The following is a 23,301-nucleotide window of genomic DNA, read 5'->3' on the forward strand; positions in this document are numbered from 1 at the left end:
TTGCTCATTAGCAAGTGATGTAGTCCCTTTATGAGGCACACTATCATGTTAGTAGAATATGGTCCTGTTTGGGGAATTTTTTTGTTTTTTTTTTCTTGAGACAGAGTCTCACTCTGTCACCTAGGCTGGAGTGCAGTTGCATGATCTTGGCTCACTGTAACCTCTGCCTCCTGGGTTCCAGCGATTCTCCGGCCTCAGCCTCCCTGAGGAACTGGGATTACAGAAATGCACCACCACGCCCAGCTAATTTTTATATTTTTCATAGAGCTGGGGTTTCGCCATGTTCGCCAGGTTGGTCTTAAACTCCTGGCCTCAAGTAATGCACCTGCCTTGGCCTCCCAAAGTGCTGGGGTTACAAGTGTGAGCCACCACCATGCCCAGCCGTGGAATATTGAATGAGGAAACGATTCTGATTCCTTGGACATTTGGGTTTGTTTTTTTCCAATATGATTGGTAATTTTATTTATATCAAATATAAACTATTTCTCATGTATTTAAATTATATTCAAAATTGGGGAAGGTGGAGGACAGTTATATAAAGCGCAGTTTTAGAGTAAGGCTATTGTGGGTTGATATTCTAGGCCTGCTTTTTGCAGCCTCTGTGGCCTCAGTTTACTTAGCTGTAAAATCTAGACAATGGTCCAGGCAGCGCAGGGGAAATATATGTATAGAGTATGACACCTGACACAGGGTATTCACCTCACGAGTTGCCACGTTTAATATACTACATTAAGAAAAGTTGTAACGAGGCCGGGTGCGGTGGCTCACGTCTGTAATCCCAGCACTTTGGGAGGCCAAGGCAGGCAGATCACGAGGTCAGGAGATTGAAACCATCCTGGCCAACATGGTGAAACCCTGTCTCTACTAAAAATACAAAAATTAGCTGGGTACAGTGGTGTCTGCCTATAATCCCGGCTACTCGGGAGGCTGAGGCAGGAGAATTGCTTGAACCAGGGAGTCGGAGGTTGCAGTGAGCCGAGATTTTGTCACTACACTCCAGCCTGGCGACAGAGCAAGACTCCATCTCAAAACAAACAAACAAACAAACACAAAAAAAAAGAAAGAAAACTTGTAACAAAAGAAAGAAAAAGGTGAGCTCTTTCGATATACTTTTCTTTGGATGGAAAAATGATTAGAGTACAATAATGATTATGTAGTTAATCCCTATGGCAGATCTCAAGAATTCCGTAAATGTATTAAGTGGTTATCTAGAAGTCCGTCAAGTGGGAAGGTTAACCAAAATTCAATAGATAGCAGCCTCTTTTGCACATTAGTGATGTAACTTATGTTAAGTCACTGTGCAGAAGTGTGAAGCATCTGGGGTTTTATTATACTTGTAAGCTAACAAGTTCGCCTGTTATATTTCATGAATGCTGCAGAAGATTCCTGAGTCAAAGACAGAGGACGTTTTTGTCCATGACAAAAGCTGTAGCCACGGCCGTGTGTTCGTTTGTGTCAGTTTTCCATACCTCGTTGTCCCATGGGGGCGACACAAGGGACCCGTGATGGATGTCTGCACATGTCATGGTCTCGATTGCAGGAGGGGGACACAGAGTTTGGGGATATGTTGCTCTCTCAGAAGGGTGATCTTACTTTATTTCTCAAGAGTACTCATTGCTTGCAACCCTGAGAAATGGCCTAGGTAAAAAAGTAATCAAGGCCTGACAGTCTTGGCATCCTCTGCAAGAACATGTGGGGGTGCTCAGGGGCCACGGTAGAGTAGCCTTCCCCAGCAATTACATGAACCTTTGCTAATTTAGCCTCTCCCACTGGAATGATGCTGCTCACTATTTTATAGACCTCATGAAGACCCTCAAATGTGCCTTCATTTGTCAAATAAATGGTCATATTTTTTATATATGTACTGTTTAAGAAGGACACAATCTTTGTATTTCATTAACATAGGCCATTATTAGGTGGGGTTCCACAGAATTTAGAATACTGCACAGCAATCCTACAATAAAACGAGCAAGATGATCAGCTTTTTTAAGATGGAACAATGTACGTGAAAAGTTTAGGATGTGAGAGGAAGAGCAGTAAAAGACAGTTCCGTGTGTTTGAAGGAAGGGACATCACGTGCTTAGTTTTGGATGTGTACATTTTGGACATATATATTTGCCTATTAGACATCTAAGTGGATATGTTGGATAGGCAGTTATATATATGAGTCTGAAATTTGGGGGAGAAGCCAGAGTAGGAGATGTAAATTTGGGATTCCTCAAGATACAGTTTTTAACATACATAAGTCTGGAATAAATTATTGAGGGTGTAAGCATAGAAAGAATATAGAAAAGAAGGCATCTGACAACTGAACCCTGAAACACAGTAATATTTAGAAATCAAGAAAAGGTTGAGGAATCAGCCCAGGAGACTGGAAAGGGTGACCACTAAAGGAAGAGAAACATCAGAAGGGGTTACGCAGGAAGGAGAGGAGAGGCCTCTAGCAACTGTGACAAATGCAGCTGCAAGTTCAGACCAAGTGTGAGTGGAGAGCGCAGCCTTGGATGTAGTGACGCTTTGATGAGTGGCCTCTGCACAAGAGCACTTTGGGTCAGTCAGGAGAACAACACCCCGACTGGCTGGATTCGAGAGGGGAGGGGAGGAGAGAAATGGGGGGCAGGAGATATGGGCAACTCTCTTGAGGTTTCTTAGAGAAAGGAGGTAGTGGCCAGAGGTGGGTATCTGTCATAGGATGGCTTTTGTTTCTGATTTTCAAAGATGGGAGCACGTTTGGAGACTGATGGTACAGGAGAGAGGGAGATCCTGATCAGCAAAGAGAAAGCTGGAGTTTAGGGGAGAGACGGACAGACACAGAAGGGGAAATCAATGTGTGGCATGGAAAGTACTAAATGAGAGACACACAGATGGGGACTGTGAACAGCTACTGCCATGCTTTAATGCTTCTCACTCCACCTATCCCATTCTAAGATAAACACTGTTTGTGCAACAGAATTTATGATCTCTGTGACCAAGTGTGTGATGTGAGAAAGATCTTCCATAAGACAGCATAGCAGCGACAGTGATATTTTTTAATACATGAAAATTGTTTCTGCAAGTTTTTCTGGAAATTACCTGCTAAATCAGCAAGGAAATATAAGGCAGTTTCTCTCTCCCCTGTCCTTTTTATTTTGCAAATATTAATTCCAAAAAAAAAAAAAAAAAAAAACCACACACACACACACAAAACAAGAACTCATTTTCTTCAAAAAAAAAAAAAAAAAAAAAGATGAGAAGAATGCTTATGACACTCACATCGCAGTTGTATTATTTTTTGTTTGTTTGTTTTCCCCTCTGATATAAATGGGAGCTGGGGGATGCTGGGTGGGAGGAAAGCAGAGATGGAACAAGATGCAAAACAAATCATTCTCTCCGTTACTCTCCCTGCTCCAGCTGTTACATGATTCTCCCAGGCAGGCCTGACCCTCAGAGGTGGTGTTTAGTATGTATGCCAAAGTGAATGAACGGGTGAAAATTTAACTTGTATTTGCAAATATTTCTATTGGTAGTTTGATGAAAAGCTAAGGTTTTTTTTTTTGTTGTTTGTTTGTTTTTGTTTTGTTTTGTTTTGTTTTGTTTTAATCCTGTATGGATGGTAGCAAGCTATTTTATTTTTCTAAGCCTTATCGGATTACTCCCTGGGTGACCTAAATTAGAAATTTTCTAATGTGGGTAAAATAAGGTGCTTTCTTGGTATTTTATATTTCTTTCTCCTTCCCAACCAGACACCCAGGCTCCTAGAATATAACATCCAATGTTGGGGGCTTACTGTGGCATACACAGATGTCACATACTCTGCCTGCGAAATAGATGGATTGAAGAAGGAAGGAAAGTAAGAAGGGAGGGAGAGGAAGTAAGGCAGCCTTCACCAAATAATTCTTATTGAGCATGACATGACCACTGCAGGCAATTCAAAGAGAAAAAGGGCACCTATTAAAAGAGACTGTATATACAAACACATGCTGTTATAAGCTTTATGATTACAAACATAAATATATTATGCTTTCCGAAACTTGAGTTGATGGCGTGGTAGGCCACACTTTCTTCCTGGAGTTGATCAGTTGTGATTTATTTATGGTAGTGCCTTCACTTCCAGATCATCTGTAGGGTGGAAGGAATCAACATATGGACTGGGGTAAGCCCTGTGTCCTACCTTTATTTCATGTCCTGTATTTACAAAGACTGGTCACTCACTTATTACTTACTAAATGAACACTGATAGGACAAGAGCATGTGAAACAGCAGCTTGTGTCTTTAGAACACATTACAAAGTTTTATTTATTTATTTATTTATTTAATTTATTTATTTATTTATTTTTTTTGAGACAGAGTCTCGCTCTGCTGCCCAGGCTGGAGTGCTGTGGCCGGATCTCAGCTCACTGCAAGCTCCGCCTCCCGGGTTCACGCCATTCTCCTGCCTCAGCCTCCCGAGTAGCTGGGACTACAGGCGCCCGCCACCTCGCCCGGCTAGTTTTTTTGTATTTTTTAGTAGAGACGGGGTTTCACCGTGTTAGCCAGGATGGTCTCGATCTCCTGACCTCGTGATCCGCCCGTCTCGGCCTCCCAAAGTGCTGGGATTACAGGCTTGAGCCACCGCGCCCGGCCCACATTACAAAGTTTTAAAAATTACATTGATTTTGTCAACTTTTCCTTGAGCTATTATTAAACTAGTGGCTTCATGGAATCTGGAACTTGGTGAAATCTCCCATCTCTGAGAACCACATGTTTACACCCATTTTCATTTACATAAGTTAGAAATTACAGAACATGTGTTCATTGGAAAACCGCTGTTACCTTTTATGTTATCTCAAAGTGGTAGACTGAAATACAAATAGAACCCAAGATGTGTTTTATACCAAATTTGGTCAAAATCGGTTCACACTTCAGAAAGTTAAATGAAAATTAAGCTGAAAAATGCCCAGAGCTAGACTGATGGAAAAAAACCAATCACCTCCTTTAAAAAATGGATGTGTGTGTGTGTGTGTGTGTGTGTGTAGTGGGTGTGTGTGTGTGTAGTGGGTATGTGTGTGTGTGTGTGTCTCAGTCAGTTTGTATTATCAAAAGCATTCTTAGAGACTGAAAGACATGAGGAGAGATGAGATGAAAGTCAAATGCATGGCAGGGAACATCCCCCTATATAGCTACCCTCTGTCCCCGAAATCCTAACAACTCTTCCTACCCATGATCCTTCCTGCCAGGAAGTAGTGACCATCCACCCACCAAGCAAGAAACTTGGGAATCTTGACCCTCACCCCTCCTCACCTGCCCTATTTTGTGCCAGTATTGCATTACTTTTAAGTATATTCACTGACAGTTCATTTTGATGTCTGTAAGTTCCCTTTCAGTCTCCTTTTTCTAAAATCTTCTGGTTACATTTACTTTTCCAGGTTAATTTAAAATCAGCCTCTGATTTATGTTATGGTAAAAATCTTCAGGAATATGTCCCTGGAATTGTATTGTCGATACATGTTAGTTGAGAGAAAACTGTCATTACAATATTGTTATCCTGTCTAGAGAACTGTTTTTTTTTCCTGATATCTCAAAATGTCCTTAATCTTCTTCAGTTAAATTGTATACTTCTCCTTGTAAAGGTTTTGTGCATTTATGATAGGGTGTCATACATATATAGAGATAATGGATGGTATATATATATATATGCATATTTAGTATCTATATAGAATACTAGTGTATTATATACCATATTATTAGATACTAGTATCTACTTAGTATTTAACTTGTATTTGCAAATATTTCTATTGGTAGTTTGATGAAAAGCTAAGGTTTTTTTTTGTTTGTTTGTTTTTGTTTTTTTTTAATCCTGTATGGATGGTAGCAAGCTATTTTATTTTTATACAAAATACTAGTATCTACTAGCATTTTATATATATATATATATACACACACTCTCTTTTTATATGTTTTTTCATTGCTATTGTGTAGGCATTTATTCTGTTACATTTAAAAATTAACATCTGGGATGGAATTTGTGTTAGTCACTGTACCAAATTTTCTTGTTATTTTTAAATGAAAAGATATTATTTCAGGTTTTTTAGGACAAAAAGTCAATCATCCAGGAGCAACAAAAACTTTGTCACTCCATTTTCAGTACTTATTCATCTAGCTCTTCATCTGTCTGTTCTTCTCAGTTGACTGGGACACGCAGAACTGTGCTGAAGAGAGACAGAGAGCTGAACAGAGACAGAGACAGAGCATCCTTGTGTTATTTCTGGCTCTAATAGAAATGCTTGTAATGTTTCATTTTTAAGTGATATGTTCACTATTGATTTCTGGCATATGTCTTTGTCACATTAAGGAATTTTTCTCCTCCTAGTTTACTGAAGAGCTGATAGTTCTCCACGTTTCCCGAGTTCACCCATGAACATGCCCAGACTGGCCGCAAGCCCCCTCTCACTTTGCTGTGCTGTGGTCTCCACTGGGATATGCTTCCAGCATCTCCACCACTGCCTGCCAGTGTCTCCTCTGCTCCAAGCTTTCTTTGACCTGCTTCCTGTGCTAGCCCAGTCATCCCTCTTCTGCTTATTTTGTAACTGTTTTCGGAAGTATCTGACTTTGTATAAGACTACAAAGTCCTAGAACCCAGGTCCTTAACTATTCATCATTGGGTTCCAAATGCCCAAGACCCTGACACTTGTGCAGTAGAAACTCAGTGAAAATTGTTTTTATAAATGAACAAATGAAGGAGTCATTGATAAGTTTTCTATGGATAATATAACAAGTAGGTGATTCCTGTGAACTGGATAATACTTTATTATTATTACTATTATTATTATTTTGATAGAGACGGAGTTTCACCATGTTGCCCAGGCTGATCTTGAACTCCTGGCCCCAAGTGATCTGTCCACCTCAGCCTCCCAAAGTGCTGGGATTACAGACATGAGCCACTGTACCTGGCCTGCTTTATTAATTTTTGTAATTATTTTCTCTGCTTCTTCCATTTTGTTTTTGTTTTTGTGAGGACATGGTCCTTTGAAAATATGCCAGCTATTTGAAAAGAAGGAAAAATTAACAAAAAGTTACATTTACTGTGTTAAATCTTGGTAGCTGAATATCTTTTGTCATTGCTTATTAAAGCGTAGGAGAGGTTACCCTTGAATATTAAAATGTAGTTTATAAAAAATTTATATAAAATATTTATATTAAACCATTTTTAAATTGTATAAATATATATTAAACACTTAAATTGTGTTTCCTGTTCAGGGAATAACTATTCGACCACTGGTGGAGTTTCTTGATGTCAAGAGGTCCAATAAGAAACAACAAGCTGTCAGTGAAGAAATCTATTGTCGGGTAGGTGTTAAGAAAGTGTAATACCTTTAATGATAAAGGAAAAATATTTGAATTAGTCAGACAGCTTGGTACCAAGTTGTCCGTTTCCTGAAGAAGAAAGGAATGGCAGGGTGAGAGGGAGGAGACCCTGAAGAGGGAATGTGCTCAGGGAGTACAGAATAGATATGGACCCACAGTAACTTCTCCAGCTTAGCTTGCTAAACTCCTGCATGAGTAGAGAGACAAGAAGTCCCCTCTTTTTACTTCCTTCAGCCTGGAAATGTTCCTACTGGGAAATTATTACCATATTTCATACTTTTCAAAATTATTAACAAACTGTTATAGGTGAGCAAAATAATTGAAGACTTATCTAATACTGACATGACAAACATTTCATCAATTTGTTTGAAAATGAACTGTTTTATTGCTTTTGGTAATAAATAATAAACAAATAAGAAGCAAAAGCCATGAAGGTCTTTGGAGTTTAGAAATGATATAAGTAGAGTGAAAATTATTGATTTCAGGTAAAGACTAATCAGTTTGCCTGCTTTTTCTGTTTTAGTTGTTTGATCATGTGAAGACTGGAATTGAAGACGTTTGTGGACACTGGGGTCACAACTTTTGGAGAGACAAGTAAGAAGGTCTTATGCCATTGGGTTATGAAGTGGCCCAGGATTACTCTGAAAGCAGGACTTACTGATTTGTATTATTTTTTAATTGGAAATCTTTCCTGTGTTGTACCATAGTATGTCCTCTAAGATGAAGTTCAGCTATAATAGAGATGTAGAATAATAGTAGCTTAAACAAAGTAAAGCTTATTTCCCTCTTCTGTAAATAGCCAGAGATAGGCAATTTACATTTAATAGATGAGTTTTACTCCAAGACTCCCCAGGGTCTGAGGACCCTCTGTCTAGTCGATCCACTAAGAGTAGCCTTCATTTCCAAGACTGCCTCTTGAACCACAATGGCTGCATCAATATTAGCCATTAGAGGCAGCAAGAAGGATGAAAGATGATGAGGAGACAAAGCATATGTGCTATTAATAGCTGCCTTCTAACTGAAACCATCAGAAGCTGCCATATGATTCTTCTGATGATTGGCTTGGACTCAGTCATGTGGCCATTCCTCTCTGCAAAGAGGACTGAGGATTGCGATCTATTTGGCTGAAAACTAGGGCTTCCATTACTATCCATTTTGCTACACATGGTGCAGGACTTTGTCAAATGCAGAGATTTGATGTAAACATCTAAGGATGTAAACAGATGAGCAGAAATAATATATAGCTCAAATTACCTGAAAAATTACATACATTTATATAAATGCATATACACACAGGCACACACACACATACACACACACACAAGCACACAGAGTTTACCACTCTGTAAAAGGCTCTGTGTTGGATAAATACCATTCAGTACTGGTCTTCAAGGATCTTAAAGTTGAAGTGGAGAAGGTAGACTAGACAGGCAGAATTAGATGCATGCTTTAATATAAACTGAGAAACAGCGTTATGGGTCGAGAAGTTAGGGCCAATTCTGACAGCAGAGCTAGGAGCAGTGGGATAGAGAAGCCAGCCCCCACCTGCTAGTGGGAGCTTATCACGTACCTCTCTTCCTGACTGCACATTTGGCACTGTCCAGAGTGGTTGCTTGAATCAGGACTTGTATCATGGAACTGACAAATGCTACAAATCAAGGCCCTTTGTTTTCACAGAGCAATTTGTTAAACATTTATTAGCACATCACTGGCTAGGTGAGACTTTTGAAGGCAGCATTTAAGCTAATCCCTGAAGACAGGAAGGACACGTTTTAAACTATATTTGGTAGATCCCTCTTGTTTTATTTTTCTTAACTTGCTAACAGAATTTTTTCCCTCCATTGCTAATTTATATTAAAGTTACTAACCTACCAATGTCTGCAACTTAACACAAGGGAATTTTTTAGTGTTTCCTGTTTGCTCATATATGCTGGCATAATATTGGGCTACATAAGAAGTATAAGCCATAGACTCAGGCCTGAAATTCTGTAATATTATAGACACAACAAAACAATCACACAGCAAGCAGACTCCTGTGTGTGTGTATATATATGTGTGTGAGAGAGAGACTATTAGGTAATATAATGAGTGACAGAGACTTTCAGTGCTAGAACAACCTTTACAAGCTTTACAACACTGTTTACTAATGTAGACAGGGCCCTGGGACTCAGCCTTACTATATAATGAAAGGAAAAAGATTTTGTTTGTATGGAGAGCATGCCCAATTAGCTACATGGGAACACAGGGTAATAAAATTAAGCAAATTATATTCTCCATTATAAAACTATTTTTAAATGACCATTTCTCATGGGAAGTATGCCCTTTTCTGGAGGCAGGTGGTAGACCAGAGATCCTATACATCTGCCCTATGACCTGTGGGACCTTCCTAGCATGGAGGAGTCCCCGTCTGTGCCAAGTCAGTGGAACAGACCTTTTTGCCTCTCTTCTCCACTGTTTTCATAGTGATGCCTATTTTCTGCCTACCTTGTTCCTTTCAACCCAACCACTTTCCTCCCTTTCCTTAGCATCCCCTCAGTAATTTCCTGAAATGACATATGAGAGGCGTAACCCAGAACAGCTGGCTCCCTTTCCAAAGTGAATGTTAGGTTCAAAATGTCTACTGCTGCTCTGCCTCCCACATAGGGGAATAGAGATTGGCCCTGCACAGTAATCAGGCCTACCTGGTCCTGGGGCATTGTCAGAAGAATGAAGAGGTAGATGCTGTGGTCATGTGGGTTTGGTCTGGAACTCAGGAGAAGAAATGTCAGAGAAAGTCTGGCTACGTCTGTCTTTCAGGCAGAGACATTATCTCTGGGGTCCGTGAGTCTGCCCTAGGCACACATCCAAAGGCTGCCAGACTAATTGGCCGTAAGTGCCAAAGATGAGAGCGCCAACCTTGCCCCATGCCTGAAAGGTAATGTTACGTGGCTAGCATTTGCCACTGCAGTGGATACACTTCTTTTAATAATTTTGAAAGCATTGATATATTTCCGTGCACAATTTTTCTCCAGGAAAATTTCAAAGTTTCCAGGATTGTCAAAGGCACATAGGTAGAGCAGGGAAGTGGGTGCAGCGGGATGTGGTGCTAACACAGGACATTTTTAAAATGAGTTCTGCTGAGATCACATCCTTGGTGATTGTTAATGTTACTAAAAATCAGCATCAAAAAGAAGCGGTTGTTTCAGGCATGTTGAGTGTCCTTCCCTTTTCTCTGGAACCCGTATGCTGTGGATTTCCAGTGGTTCTGCCAGAGAATTCTTGAGGCATTTGATCCTTTGAGAATGAAATGAAGGGGGATACAGTAGGGACCCTTCTCAGTCTTGGCACAAGCAGTGTAATGACGGTGAAATAGAACACCTATGTTTGGCTTCGCAGAGAAATGAAAGGTGTGGGACTGAAGCAAGGAAAACACACTATCCCTACACGAAATAGAGCAGATGCCATTGTCCTTGGTGCTTGTTCTTCCTTTTACTTCTCTCTAGTGAAAAGCTAAAACAACAACAATAGTACAAGTTTTAAAAGGTGTGTTGCTGCCAGGAGTCCTGGCCCAATGGGCCTCACATAAAACTCCAATTAAAAGTAGAAAAAAGTAGACCCAGTCTTTAGTGGCCAGCCAAAAAGAAAGCACATTCAGGATGGCTCTTCGTTAATTACTCAGAGCCCTCTAGTATTTAGAACAAAGGACTACCAACAAGAATGTGGGTTAACACTGATGCCTTTCACGGCACAGGTGTGTCTATAAACCTCCTTGGACTTGTGGTGACCAAGTAGTAGTACCCTTAATTCTTTCTCAACAAATATTTATTGCATGTTGCTTCACTTATGTATTGGCATTATAATGTTGTGTAACAAACCATCCCCAAAACTCAGCTGCTCAGAACACATCATTATTAATAAAGTGCATGAGTCAAGAGGCTGATTGGGCTTGGCCAGTTGGGGCCGGGCTTGTTCATGTGCTCCAGAGGGTTGGCTGGCTGCCAGCTGATTCTGGCCGGACCTATCGGGTGTAACTGGGGTGAGGTGACTCTGCTCCATGTGACAGTCACCTTTGTCCTGGGACTAAGGAGCCACTCTGCATATTTTTCTAATAGTGATTGTTGAAGCACAAGATGTAAGCCTCCGTGTGCAAGCCCAGGTTAAGCCACTGCTTCTTTCATTGTGTCTGCTAATAGCCCACTGACCAAAGCAAGGAACATTATTGAGCATGCTGGCAAGGAACAGGGCAAAGCAAGTCATCTAGGCCATGGTGGAAGGCCATTGCCAAGTAATAAGGCAGAGGGTGTGGATACAGGGAGGACTTGGGACCAGATGATTCATTCTACCACATGTGCTTATAGTGTGCCAGGCACTGGTGATATGGAAAAAAAAAAAAAAAAAAAAAAAAAACTCTGCCCATGTAGACCTCACATTCTTGTGCCAGGAGACAGAAAGTAAGACAAGTAAATTGTATGTCATGCTAGAAAGTGGTAACTACTATGGAGAAAAATACATCTGGGCAGCGAGATGGGGACTGCTGGGAGAGGAAGGCTGTGTGCAATTCTAACAGGATGGATAGGAAGGGCACTTTTGAGAAAATGATTGTCAAGGAAAGACTTAAAAGAAGTGTAAAAAGTGAGCCCTGCAGGTATCTGGGGAAAAGGATTCCTAGTAGAAGGAATAGTAAGTATAAAGACTCAGAAATGGGAGCACTGCTGGTAAGTCTTTAATACAGGAAGGACACCAGTGAGGCTGCAGCTAAGGAAGAGGGGCACAGTACCAAAAGGGGCAGACCCAGACTGTGTAGGAAGTCACAGGGCATTGTACTTGTACCCAAGGGAGATGCAGAACAGTTACATCATTGGACATATTTTAACAGGAGCACTTGGGCTTCTGTAGAAATGCAATGGTGGAAGTAGGAATGCCAATTAGGTGCTCACTACCAGAATCCGGTGAGAGAGAATGATGTCTTGGACCAGGGTTATAGCATTAGATGGGGTGGGAGATGGCTGGATTTTGTATATATTTTGATGGTGGAACCAACAGAAATTGCTGATGGAGCAAAGATTTGGAGTACTGGTCTGCTAGGGCTGCCATAACCAAAGTACCACAGATTGAGTGGCTCAAGGGAAATGAATTGTCTCATCATCCTGGGGGCTGGAAGTCAGACATCAAGGTGTCAGCAGGGCTCATATCTTCTGAGGGCCATGAGGGAAGGTTCTGTTGAGCGCCCCTCTGCTTGGCTTGTAGATGGCTGTCTCCTCCCTGCCTCTTCACATCATCTTCCTTCTCTCTGTATGTGTTGGAATCCAAATCTCTTCTCTTTGTAAGTACACCAGTCATTTTGGATTTGGGCCCATTTCGATGGCCTCATCTTAATCACTTCGGTAAACACTAGATCTTCAAATGTGGTCACAGTCTGAGCTACTGGGGATTAGACTTTAACATATGAATTTTTGGCGGGACACAATTCAGCCCATAACATAGAACATGAGAAAAGTGGAAGACTCCAGGATGACACCAGGATTTTTGACCTGGTGGAGTCATCGTTCGCTGAGATGGGAGGACTCTGGCAGAATATCAGTTCAGTTGGAATATGTTAAATTTGAGATGCCCTACAGCTATCCAACTGCAGATGTTGAGTAAGTAGCCAAAAGCTCATATCTGGGGTTTGGCCAAGAGGTTGGAGCTGGAGATACAAATGTGGGGGTCATTGGCATAGAGATGCTATGAAAAGCTAGGAGACTGGGCAAGATGGTGATGGGAGTGAGTGGCGGTATGAAAGAGGACCGAGAACTGAGGCCCAGAGCACTCCCACATTAGGAGGTCAAAAGAAAAAAACAAAACTGAGAGGGTGAGAAAGAGGTTGGGGTACCCCAGGGTGGCATCCTGGAAGCCAAATGAAGACAATAATTTAAACAAGTGAGGGCAGGAAAGATGAGGATTCATAATTGCCCACTGCAATTATATCATGTGGTTCACTGACCACTTTGATAAGAGTAGCTTTAATGCAGTATTGAAGCAATGTGAATGTTCAAGAGAGAATCAGAGGAGAGGAATTGGAGAAAACAAACAGTGATAACGTTTCTGAGCAATTTTGCTAAAAGCAGAAGTAGAGAAATGGTAAAGAGAGAAATATATGTATTTTAATCTGTAATTAGTGAATACTAGGTTTATGTGCATCAGGGTCATATATAAAAATGCAGCAGTATGTGTCATATATACATATATGTGTATGTGTATATATACATATATGTGTATGTATACATATCTATATTATATATACATACACATACATGCATATCTATGTATATACACACATACATGCATATGTGTATGTATATATACATACATGTACATATGTATATATGCACATACACATTTATACAGGTAGGCACCAACTAAATATATAAAATGACCAGATTAGCTAAATGCTGCTACTAAGTATTTTCCTGGGAATGGTGGAAATGACTTTATTGGTAAAAACAACAACTATTTTCTTTGTCAATCCAGTATTAATTTATTGAAAGTTTCTTTATTTACAGGTTTAAAAAGTTTGATGATAAATATCTGCGGAAGCTTTTGATTCGGGAAAACCAACCAAAGTCAAGCATTGTATCTTTATATAAAAAGCTTGAAATAAAACATGCCATTGAGATGGCAGAGACTGGGATGATAAGTACTGTCCCTACATATGCATCTCTAAAGTAAGTATGTTCTTGCAAAATAAAAGTTAGTATTGCTAAATATGCATTGATAGTATTTTGAAACTAGTAATAATAATTTTGAAAAATTGACCCAGGCCAGGTGCAGTGGCTCACTCCTGTAATCCCAGCACTTTGGGAGGCCGAGGCAGGCAGATCACTTGAGGCCAGGAGTTCAAGACCAGCCTGGCCAACATGGTGAAACCCTGTCTCTACTGAAAATACAAAAAGTAGCTGGGCATGATGGTGTGCACCTGTAATACCGGCTACTCAGGAGGCTAAGGCACGAGAATCACTTGAACCCGGAAGGCAGAGGGTGCAGTGAGCCGAGATTGTAGCACTGCACTCCAGCCTGGGTGACAGGGTGAGACTGTCTCAAAAAAAAGAAAAATTGACCTGTGCCCTAGAGAGATGTCTTAAGATCTCACAGCAGAATGAGACTTTGGTTAAAATATGAAACCTTAGAAATGTGTATGTTATGTTATGTTATGTTATGTTATGTTATGTTATGTTTTATGTCCTGTTTTGTGTTATGTTATTTTAGACGCTTGAGAGAAACAAGCTTAAATTACCCAGGGAGGAAAACAAGATTATAAAGAGCCTTAAACTGCTTCTATGAATTTTCCTAAACAATGTCTGGCAACTGATAAAGAATAACCAAACGTATGAGTAGACAAGAAAATGTGATTTAGGCTGGGTGCGGTGGCTCACGCCTGTAATCCCAGCACTTTGGGAGGCTGAGGCGGGAGGATCACGAGGTCAGGAGATCAAGACCATCCTGGCTAACACAGTGAAACCCTGTCTCTGCTAAAAATAAAAAAAAATTAGCTGGGCGTGGTGGTGGACGCCTATAGTCCCAGCTACTCAGGAGGCTGAGGCAGGAGAATAGTGTGAACCCGGGAGGCGGAGCTTGCAGTGAGCTGAGATAGCGCCACTGCACTCCAGCCTGGGTGATGAGCAAGACTCCGTCTCAAAAAAAAAAACGAAAACAAAAAAAGAAAATGTGATTTAAAACATTAAGAAAAAGAAACAAAATAGTTGTAACAGGCATAACGGGAATTCAGATAACTGAATTATCAGACAGAGACTTTTAAAGTATAAAATGTGTGTGTCTGTGTCTGTGTATGTTTAAGGAAAGAAAACTACATTGAAAGTTTTGGCAATATCATGGAGATTATTAAATGGAAATTCTTGAGCTACAAATAAAGTAACTGACTTTATGATCTTATTTGATGTGTGTAGCAGCAGATTAGACAGAGTTAATGAGAGAAATGCTTAATTAGAAAACAGGTAAGAGGGAAATAACCAAAATAAAGAAAAAGAGAAAAATACAGAAAGCTACATATTGAGTGCAAAACAGATAAATTAAAGACAATATTACTAGAAGAAAAGAAATAATATTGTACAATTTTAAATTTTCTTCAAGCTGATATTTGGATTCAATGATGTCATTCAAAATCCTAGGGTGTGTGTGTGTGTGTGTGTGTGTGTGTGTGCATGTTTAGATCAGTTGGTCCTAAAGTTTTAATGGAAATACAAAAAGTCAAGACAAATTTGAAGATGTACAGACTTAGAAGGTTTACACTATTAGATAACAGGATAAAGTATAAAGTTACATGATTAAAACAATATGATATTGGAACAGGACAGATAAGCAAGCCAGTGGAACAAAATAGTTCAGAACAGACCCACCAATATATGGAAACTTGATTAATGACAAAGTTTACAGAACAAGCAGTGGGGGAGAAAAGATGCCTTGAATAAATGGTTCTGATCAATTAGGTATTCCTATGAAAATAAAATGAAATTAACCACTGCCTCACACTATCAAGTTAAGGTATATTGTAGATCTGAATGTGAGAAGTGAAACTTTAATAAAGCTTTTGAAGATTCCGTAGGAACATACATTAATGTTGTGATAGGAAATTACTTTTTTTAAACAAGCTCCAAAAAGCACAAGCTATAAAGGAAAAGATGGATACACTGAACTGTATTAAAATCATGAGATTTTGTTTATCCCAATACATCCTTAAAGGGGTGAAAAGGCAAATCACAGACTGGGAGAAGATACTTGCCTCACATAACTGACAAAGGGCTATGGGAGAAAAGACAATCCTATAGAACAATGAACAAGGAACTTATTCAGACACTTGATAAAACAGGATATGCAAATGGCAAATAATCATGTGTGTTCTAAAAAACATGCATGTGAATATTCATAGAAGCATTGTTTGCAATATCCAAAAATTGGAATTTAGCCAAATATACATCAACAACAAAAGAGATGAACTGTGGTATACTTATACCATGGAATATTATACAGCAGTGAAACTGAATGCATTATAGCCATATGCAATAACATAAATGAATCTTCAGCACAATGCTCAGGAACAGAAGCTAAATGCAAAAGACTTATGTATTATACTGTTTCATGTATGTAAGGTTTAAGTTCAGGCACACTGAATCTATGACATTAGAAGTCAGAATAGTTATTGCTGTTGCTAAGAGGGAGAGAATTAGTGATTGGTAGGAGGAACATGAAGTAGTTTCTGGGATTCTAGTGAATGTTCTGTTTCTTGACTTGAGCAGTGGTTGCCTAAGTATGTTCACTTCCCTGAACATATAAGATTCATGTAGTTTATATTACATTTTATAAAAAATTGTTTAAGTATAAACAAGGATGTAGTCGTACACTTGTCACTAGATGTAGGCAAAAATATTTTGGTAAGAATTTGGTGGGCACATTATATAAGAAAATGAGATATCAAAAAGATAGATTGTTACTTAATGACCTCTTATATTCCTTCCAACTCTGAAAATCTGTGAATTAACTTTGATGATCAAAAAAAAAAAACTTGACTAGAAAGTGGGACAGCCGTCTAAACAACACCACCTTTCCCTGAGAAAATGCTTCTCATAAACCATCTGAGCAATTGAGAGGAGGCAAAAATGAATCATCCAACTCTAGAGAAGTCTGTCCCGCTGAAGCATCAGTTCTCTGTTTGCTCCTCTCTGTGCATCCATTACCCATTGTGCACCAGGTTTTTGTACCCCAGTAATTACTTTCATGATTGGTTCACAGCAATGCTAAATTTGCATTGAAAAATATAAGAAAACTATGCTCTTTAATTTCTGTGTCCTCAGTGCCTCTTCTAGAAGACTTGCATTTATGCATATTAACCTTCCCGGCTTTAATTTGTTTTCTTGATTTTTCTTTTCTCTTTATTTTCTTGTACTACATATTTTTGTAGCCTGCCTCAAACCCTTTTTGGAAGGAGTTAGAATAAAAACATAAATGCAGTCCCAATGGTCATTCTTTGCAGTGGTTACATTCGATAAACTAGCCTCAAATACTGATATGCAAATACTGAACGCTTTTTTTTTTTTTTTTTTTTTTTGAGGCAGAGTCTTGCTCTGTCACCCTGGCTAGAGTACAGTGGTGTGATCTCAGCTCACTGCAACCTCCCCCTCCTGGGTTCAAGAGGTTCTCCTGCCTCAGCCTCCTGAATAGATGGGATTACAGGCGCCCACCACCACACCCGGTTAATTTTTGTATTTTTAGTAGAGACTGGGTTTCACCATGTTGGTCAGGCTGGTCTTGAACTCCCAACCTCAGGTAATCCAGGCATGAGCCACTGCACCCGGCTGCAAATACTGAAACATTTTTCTATGGGGACATACAAGGTTAGGTTCCTTTGAGCCTCTGGTCACAAAATTTTCATCAGCCAATCAATATGTAACCTATTTTATGTGTGTTTATGTTTACAGACACCTTATTTAATATATATTGCTAATTCATTGACATTGAATTCATGGTCAAGAACACTACAAACTCATGTATGACCAAGCTTACTTAACACATTTTCTCCGTAAGGCACATCACAGGCTTCTTGTACTTAGGAACTCTAGACAGCACTTCAGCAATGCCTGGGGGCCATGTAAGGCAGCAGAATCACCAATAAATGACATAAAAATATAAATAATCATATCACTAAATAGACTGTGAGAAGGACATTATTTACAGTACGAGAGTGGAAACAAGCAGATGTCTCCTTGTTCAACATCTTCAGGGAAAGTGTGTAAAATGACTCAAATTTTTTGTCACTCTCCATATGTCTGTGAATAACTGCAAAAATACTGAAATTCTGATATTGGGTTGATAAATCAAGAATAGCAAGTAGGTGACTTCATGATTATGGAACCCACAAATGAGGATTGACTGGATATACATACATGTTATAAATGGTGTGTCTGCAAATATTTATGATGAGGTTTTTAAAATATGAAAACTTAATGGTAAATTGAAGTCAATTAGGTTTCTGTTGGAGAAAACTATTCCATTGTACTTTATTTATGGAGTGTTAGAAATAATAAAGTGATGTAGCATTATAAGGCATTGTAGTTTTTCTTCCTTGAAAATATAATGACATGAATAGACTCTGAAAACTTGTGAATTGTTAAACTTGCCATGAATGATTTTGAAACTGAAATAAGAGTTACAGAATTTGGAATTATTTTAAGTTACTGAATAATCCCCAAGGGCTATTTTTAAAACTGAAGACTCGTCTTAAATACTTATCGCTCTAAGGAAGAAAATCAATGATTCTAATATTTGTTGAAAGGTAAAATATTCTTTTTCTAAACTTTCACAGTGATTGTCGTGAAGAAAAAATAAGGAAGGTCACATCTGGTGAAACTGACGAAATTCGAGAACTCCTATCAAGAAATCTCTATCAAATCCGTCAGCGAGTGAGAATAATTTATGTAGCAAAATATTTACTTACCGTTGGCTAACAGGATGCCTTTCGGTTTTGTGCTGTAATTGGAGACTGCACCATGACACTGGGCTCAGCAGGTCCCATGCTGGGCATCTTCTCTCCTTCTGCTTCTCTCCACCCCACTTCAGGGTCCTACTATCCTCCTGGACACCATGGCTGAAGCCTTGGGGTCCCCTGGGAGTTCTGCTGCTGTGGTCTTGGATATAAAGAAATACACATGTAGACTAATTTTAAAGAAATGAATTGATTGCTGTTTGTTTTAAAGAAATAGTTTTATAGCTTAGACTTTTAAAATGGACCTCACCCTCCTTGCTGTTTATAAAGTGCTATAGTTTCTTCTCTCCTGAGTCACTTCTTTCACTTCGTTTCCATTGTTAGCACCTTATTCTAATAATTTGCTAACAACACAGCTAAGGAATAGAGAGTGTCCTCAATTTTCCAAGCCTAATTTCAGTGTGTTGCATGCGTTAACTCATTTAATCCTCCAATGAGTGGTAGGTGTTACTGCTGTCACCATTTCACAGATAAAGAAATTGAGGCACAGGGAGGTGAAGTGGCACTCGGGCCACACAGCTTGTCAGGAGTCCTCCTCACTCATGTGGGGGTGTTTCAGCAGCTTCTTAGCTGGTCTCCCCACAGGGTGTCCCCATTCCATCCACATGACTCTTACCTGACCCTTTTTCCTACAGTACCTTTTAATTTAAAATGAAACTAAACAATAGTTGTGGCTCCCAAGCTAAACTATTCGTTGAAAATTTGGACTCTATTTCCAAGTTCCACTTTATCCAACCATATGTCCACATCTCCCTCACCCATCTGCTCCCTGAAACACCCAGGGAGTGAGAGGTTCTGTTTTTGTACTTTGGCCCAAGTGGATTTCTCGCTGTCCCCTGGGAGCATCTCACACCTTCCTGTCAGCTGGTCCAAAGCCTCCAGTTTTTAAGGCTCCCCCAACGGCCACCATATTATTCCCATCCTGTGGTTAAATGGAACAGCACTTGGAGCTTATACTGTACCATGTAGTTGCAGCACTTATTTCCATGATTTTGTATAATTGGGTTAGCCTTAGATGCTCAATGAGATGGTAAACTCCTCAAGGCAGGAATGAAGCCTTGTGCTGTGTTATGTTTACATCTCTCAGTAGAACCTAATATATTTCTGGACATGGGGATATTCCCAAGAAGTACATGTTTATTCTCTCAGAAATGAATTTAATTATTATTTATGATTTATTTTAGGAAACACATTTTGATATAGCCTATAAAACTAAAAGCGGATGCCATGTACAGCCCTAGTTTAGGAATTTTATTTTTCAAACACTGGAATGTAATCATTGGGGGCAGTGTCACCAGCTCTCTTCATGTGACAACCCAGTTGAAAAAAGGGAACGTTCTGAAGTTAATCAGAAGGGCATGGCACCACCAAGTGGCTCAAAGTGGTTTGTTTTTAACGTCAGTAATTCCTATTCAAAAGAGACTGTAGCATGGTGACTTGTATTTTATTTCCAGATGTTAATGATGGCTAAATACCTACAAGAGATGTCAAGGTATTCTCATTTATGAAAATCACACTTTTCAATGAAAAACAAACCTTATGATCTGACTTTTATCAAAGGATGAACTATGTGGCACATACCTGTAATACCAACTCGGAAGGCTGAGGTGGGAGAGTTGCCTGAGCCCAGGAGTTGGAGGCCGCAGTGAGTTATAAGCGCCACTGCATTCCAGCCTGAGTGACAGAGGAAGACCCCAACTCTAAAAAAGAAAAAGAAAAAAAAAAAAAACACAAAATGAAAAGAAAATATAAATTCTTTGAAGATCTGAAGACTGCTAACTTTTATACTCTTAATTTTTTTCTCTGCACAGAAGTTGTAAGTGCTTAGCTGAGGTGCAGATCCAAAGAAATGTGGTAAAGTCTTGGAATTTCTGGGGAAATGATCAGGTTTTTTTTTTTTTTTTTTTTTTAATGTCCTCTATGTGTTTTCATTTCAGACTTTATCCTACAACAGACACAGTCTGACTGCCGACACAAGTGAGAGACAAGCCAAGGAGATTCTGATTCGCAGGCGGCACAGTTTGCGAGAAAGCATTAGGAAGGACAGCAGCTTGAATCGAGACCACAGGGTAACTGAGTGTGTGCCTCTGGGAGACCTCCAGGGGTGGAGCCAACAGCCCTTCCATTGATCAGCTGATGGTATCATCAGCTTTGCCAATCAAGTGGCTGTTGACAGTTCTCTGAGGAGCTGCAGGAAGGCCGGGGTGGCTGGGGGAAGTGAGTGTTCGCAGGTAATGTGGCCAGCATTGCAGTTGGTTCAGGGAACTGTCAATAGATAAGGAAAGCCATTTAAAAATAATATTGTGGGCCTGGTGTGGTGGCTCACGCCTGTAATGCCAGCACTTTGGTAAGCCGAGGTGGGTGGATTGCCTGAGCTCAGGAGTTCGAGACCAGCCTGGGCAACATGGTGAAACCCCATCTCTACTAAAATACAAAAAACATTAGCTGGGTATGGTGGCATGCGCCTGTAATCCCAGCTTCTTGGGAGACTGAGACAGAAGAATAGCTTGAACCGAGGTGGAGATTGCAGTGAGCCAAGATCGCGCCACTGCACTCCAGCCTGGATGACAGAGCGAGACTCCATCTTAATAATAATAATAATAATAATAATAATAATAATAATAATATGATATATTGGCTTCACATAGCAAGAATTGAGGCTTATTTTTAATAATATCTTATATTGGGTTGTCAGAAATCAAAATGGTTATATGTGAACAAGGAGTTACTTTATGTGTAAAATGTAGCAGTGTTAATTAAAAGTTGATTTAAAACACTAGTGACTGCAGTATTTGAAATGCCAGTAAATTAGCTGTAGTAATACTTTTTGCTCTATTAGTATCATTTTAAAGATTTATTAAAGTAAAAAAAAACCTTACATATATATATTTGTAAACATATCTTCTTCCCCATACATGTAGGTTCTAAGTCTTTCTGGCAGTACTTTTATACATAGATGTTTCAGTAGCTTTTCTTTGAGAAGAGCCAGTGGTTTTCATATGTGTTTCTAATTTATTTCCCACTTATTTCTATTTCCCTTTGTAGGGATCTCCATTTTATTTTGGAAGAGATTTAATTATTTCAAGTTATAATAGTTACAGCCCCCCACAAAGTAATTTTGGAATCAGGAATTAAAATTCTGGTTTTTAACATGAAGTTTTGCCATACAATTTTTAATCTTGAATATACAATAAGTGCCATTTGTATCATTTAAGTAAGATTTTATATTTTACAGGCTTCCACTTCAACCTCCCGATATTTATCCTTACCTAAAAATACAAAGCTTCCAGAAAAGCTACAAAAGAGGAAGACTATTTCTAATGCAGGTAATGAATATAGTTGGAGCAGAAAAATTTTAAATTTATTTGCCAATGTTTATAAACTAGACAAATTTTCCTATTATTTTTCTTCATTAAGCATGAGTTCAAGAGTTTGCAAATCTAAAATAATAACTGGGTGAATTTTAATTCGCATTGCAACCTTTTGGAATGGCATTCTGTGCAGATTCTAAAGAATCCAATCAGTTATTTTCCAGCAAACATTGTCACCGTGGGGTTCAAGGGCAGGTAAACAGAAAGTTGTAGTTCTGCAAATGTTTAAGTCATTAAAATTTTACAGTAATTCCAATATATTTTCATGAAAGCAGCCATATATTTATTCTGGCTATAACTATAAAGCTTTGTTATAATGTCTAATATCTTTTTAATGCGATAGTTATCTTTATGTAGACACTGAAGACATTGTCTGTGAACCCCAGAAGAACTATATTAGGATTTCATGTTATTAAAATGTGGGATGTCTAAGGGAATTAATGCAGAAATAAAAGACCAAATACCATATATTTTCACTTACAAGTGGCAGCTAAACATTAGATACACAGGACCCAAAGGTGGGAACAATAAACACTAGGGATTTCAAAAGGCGGGAAGCAGGGAGCCGGGCAAGGGGCAAGGGTTGAAAAATTACCTATAGGTACTATGTTCACTACTTGGGTGATGGGATTTTTAGAAGCCCAAACCTCAGCACCATGCAATATACCCATGTAACAAATCTGCACATGTACCCCTAGAATCTAAAATAACATTTTCTTTAAATGTGGGATGGAATAATCATTACCCCTCTTTTTTTTTTTTTTTTTTTTGGCTTGTTTAATTAACTGTGAAGAGGGAAGCCTAAACGATGGCTGATGGTAAAGGAGGGTGAGGCGAGAATAACTGGGGGAAGATAAGGCAGCACTGAATATTTAGAACAGTGGCCCTTGGTCCCACCAGCAAACATGCTCTCAGTTCCCAAGAATGTCAACTCCTGGACAAGCATTTTGTTCACTGCCCTACCCACAGCGCTCCAGCACCTGAATCTGGTTCCAAAGCTGTCTCCTCCCTTTGTTTGCAAAGGGTTTGGGCCCTTTTGTGGACATGTAAAGGAAATCAGCAAAGCTGTGTTTGAGGTTCCAGATCAAGGCAAGA

The 23,301-nt window shown here is 39.3% G+C and overlaps 1 protein-coding gene across 1 annotated transcript in view; it reads left to right on the forward strand.

The window, feature by feature from the left end:
• The window catches only part of SLC9A2 (solute carrier family 9 member A2), a 92,619-nt gene that overhangs the window by 65,619 nt on the left and 3,699 nt on the right, over positions 1-23,301 (forward strand). Inside the window, 6 exon segments of the mRNA XM_010356560.2 lie at positions 7,216-7,305; positions 7,847-7,917; positions 13,845-14,006; positions 18,656-18,752; positions 20,773-20,904; positions 22,071-22,161. Coding sequence (XP_010354862.2) covers positions 7,216-7,305; positions 7,847-7,917; positions 13,845-14,006; positions 18,656-18,752; positions 20,773-20,904; positions 22,071-22,161 — 643 coding nt within the window.

The sequence above is a fragment of the Rhinopithecus roxellana genome, chromosome 17 (assembly GCF_007565055.1).
Source record: "Rhinopithecus roxellana isolate Shanxi Qingling chromosome 17, ASM756505v1, whole genome shotgun sequence".
NCBI classification, from domain to species: domain Eukaryota; kingdom Metazoa; phylum Chordata; class Mammalia; order Primates; family Cercopithecidae; genus Rhinopithecus; species Rhinopithecus roxellana.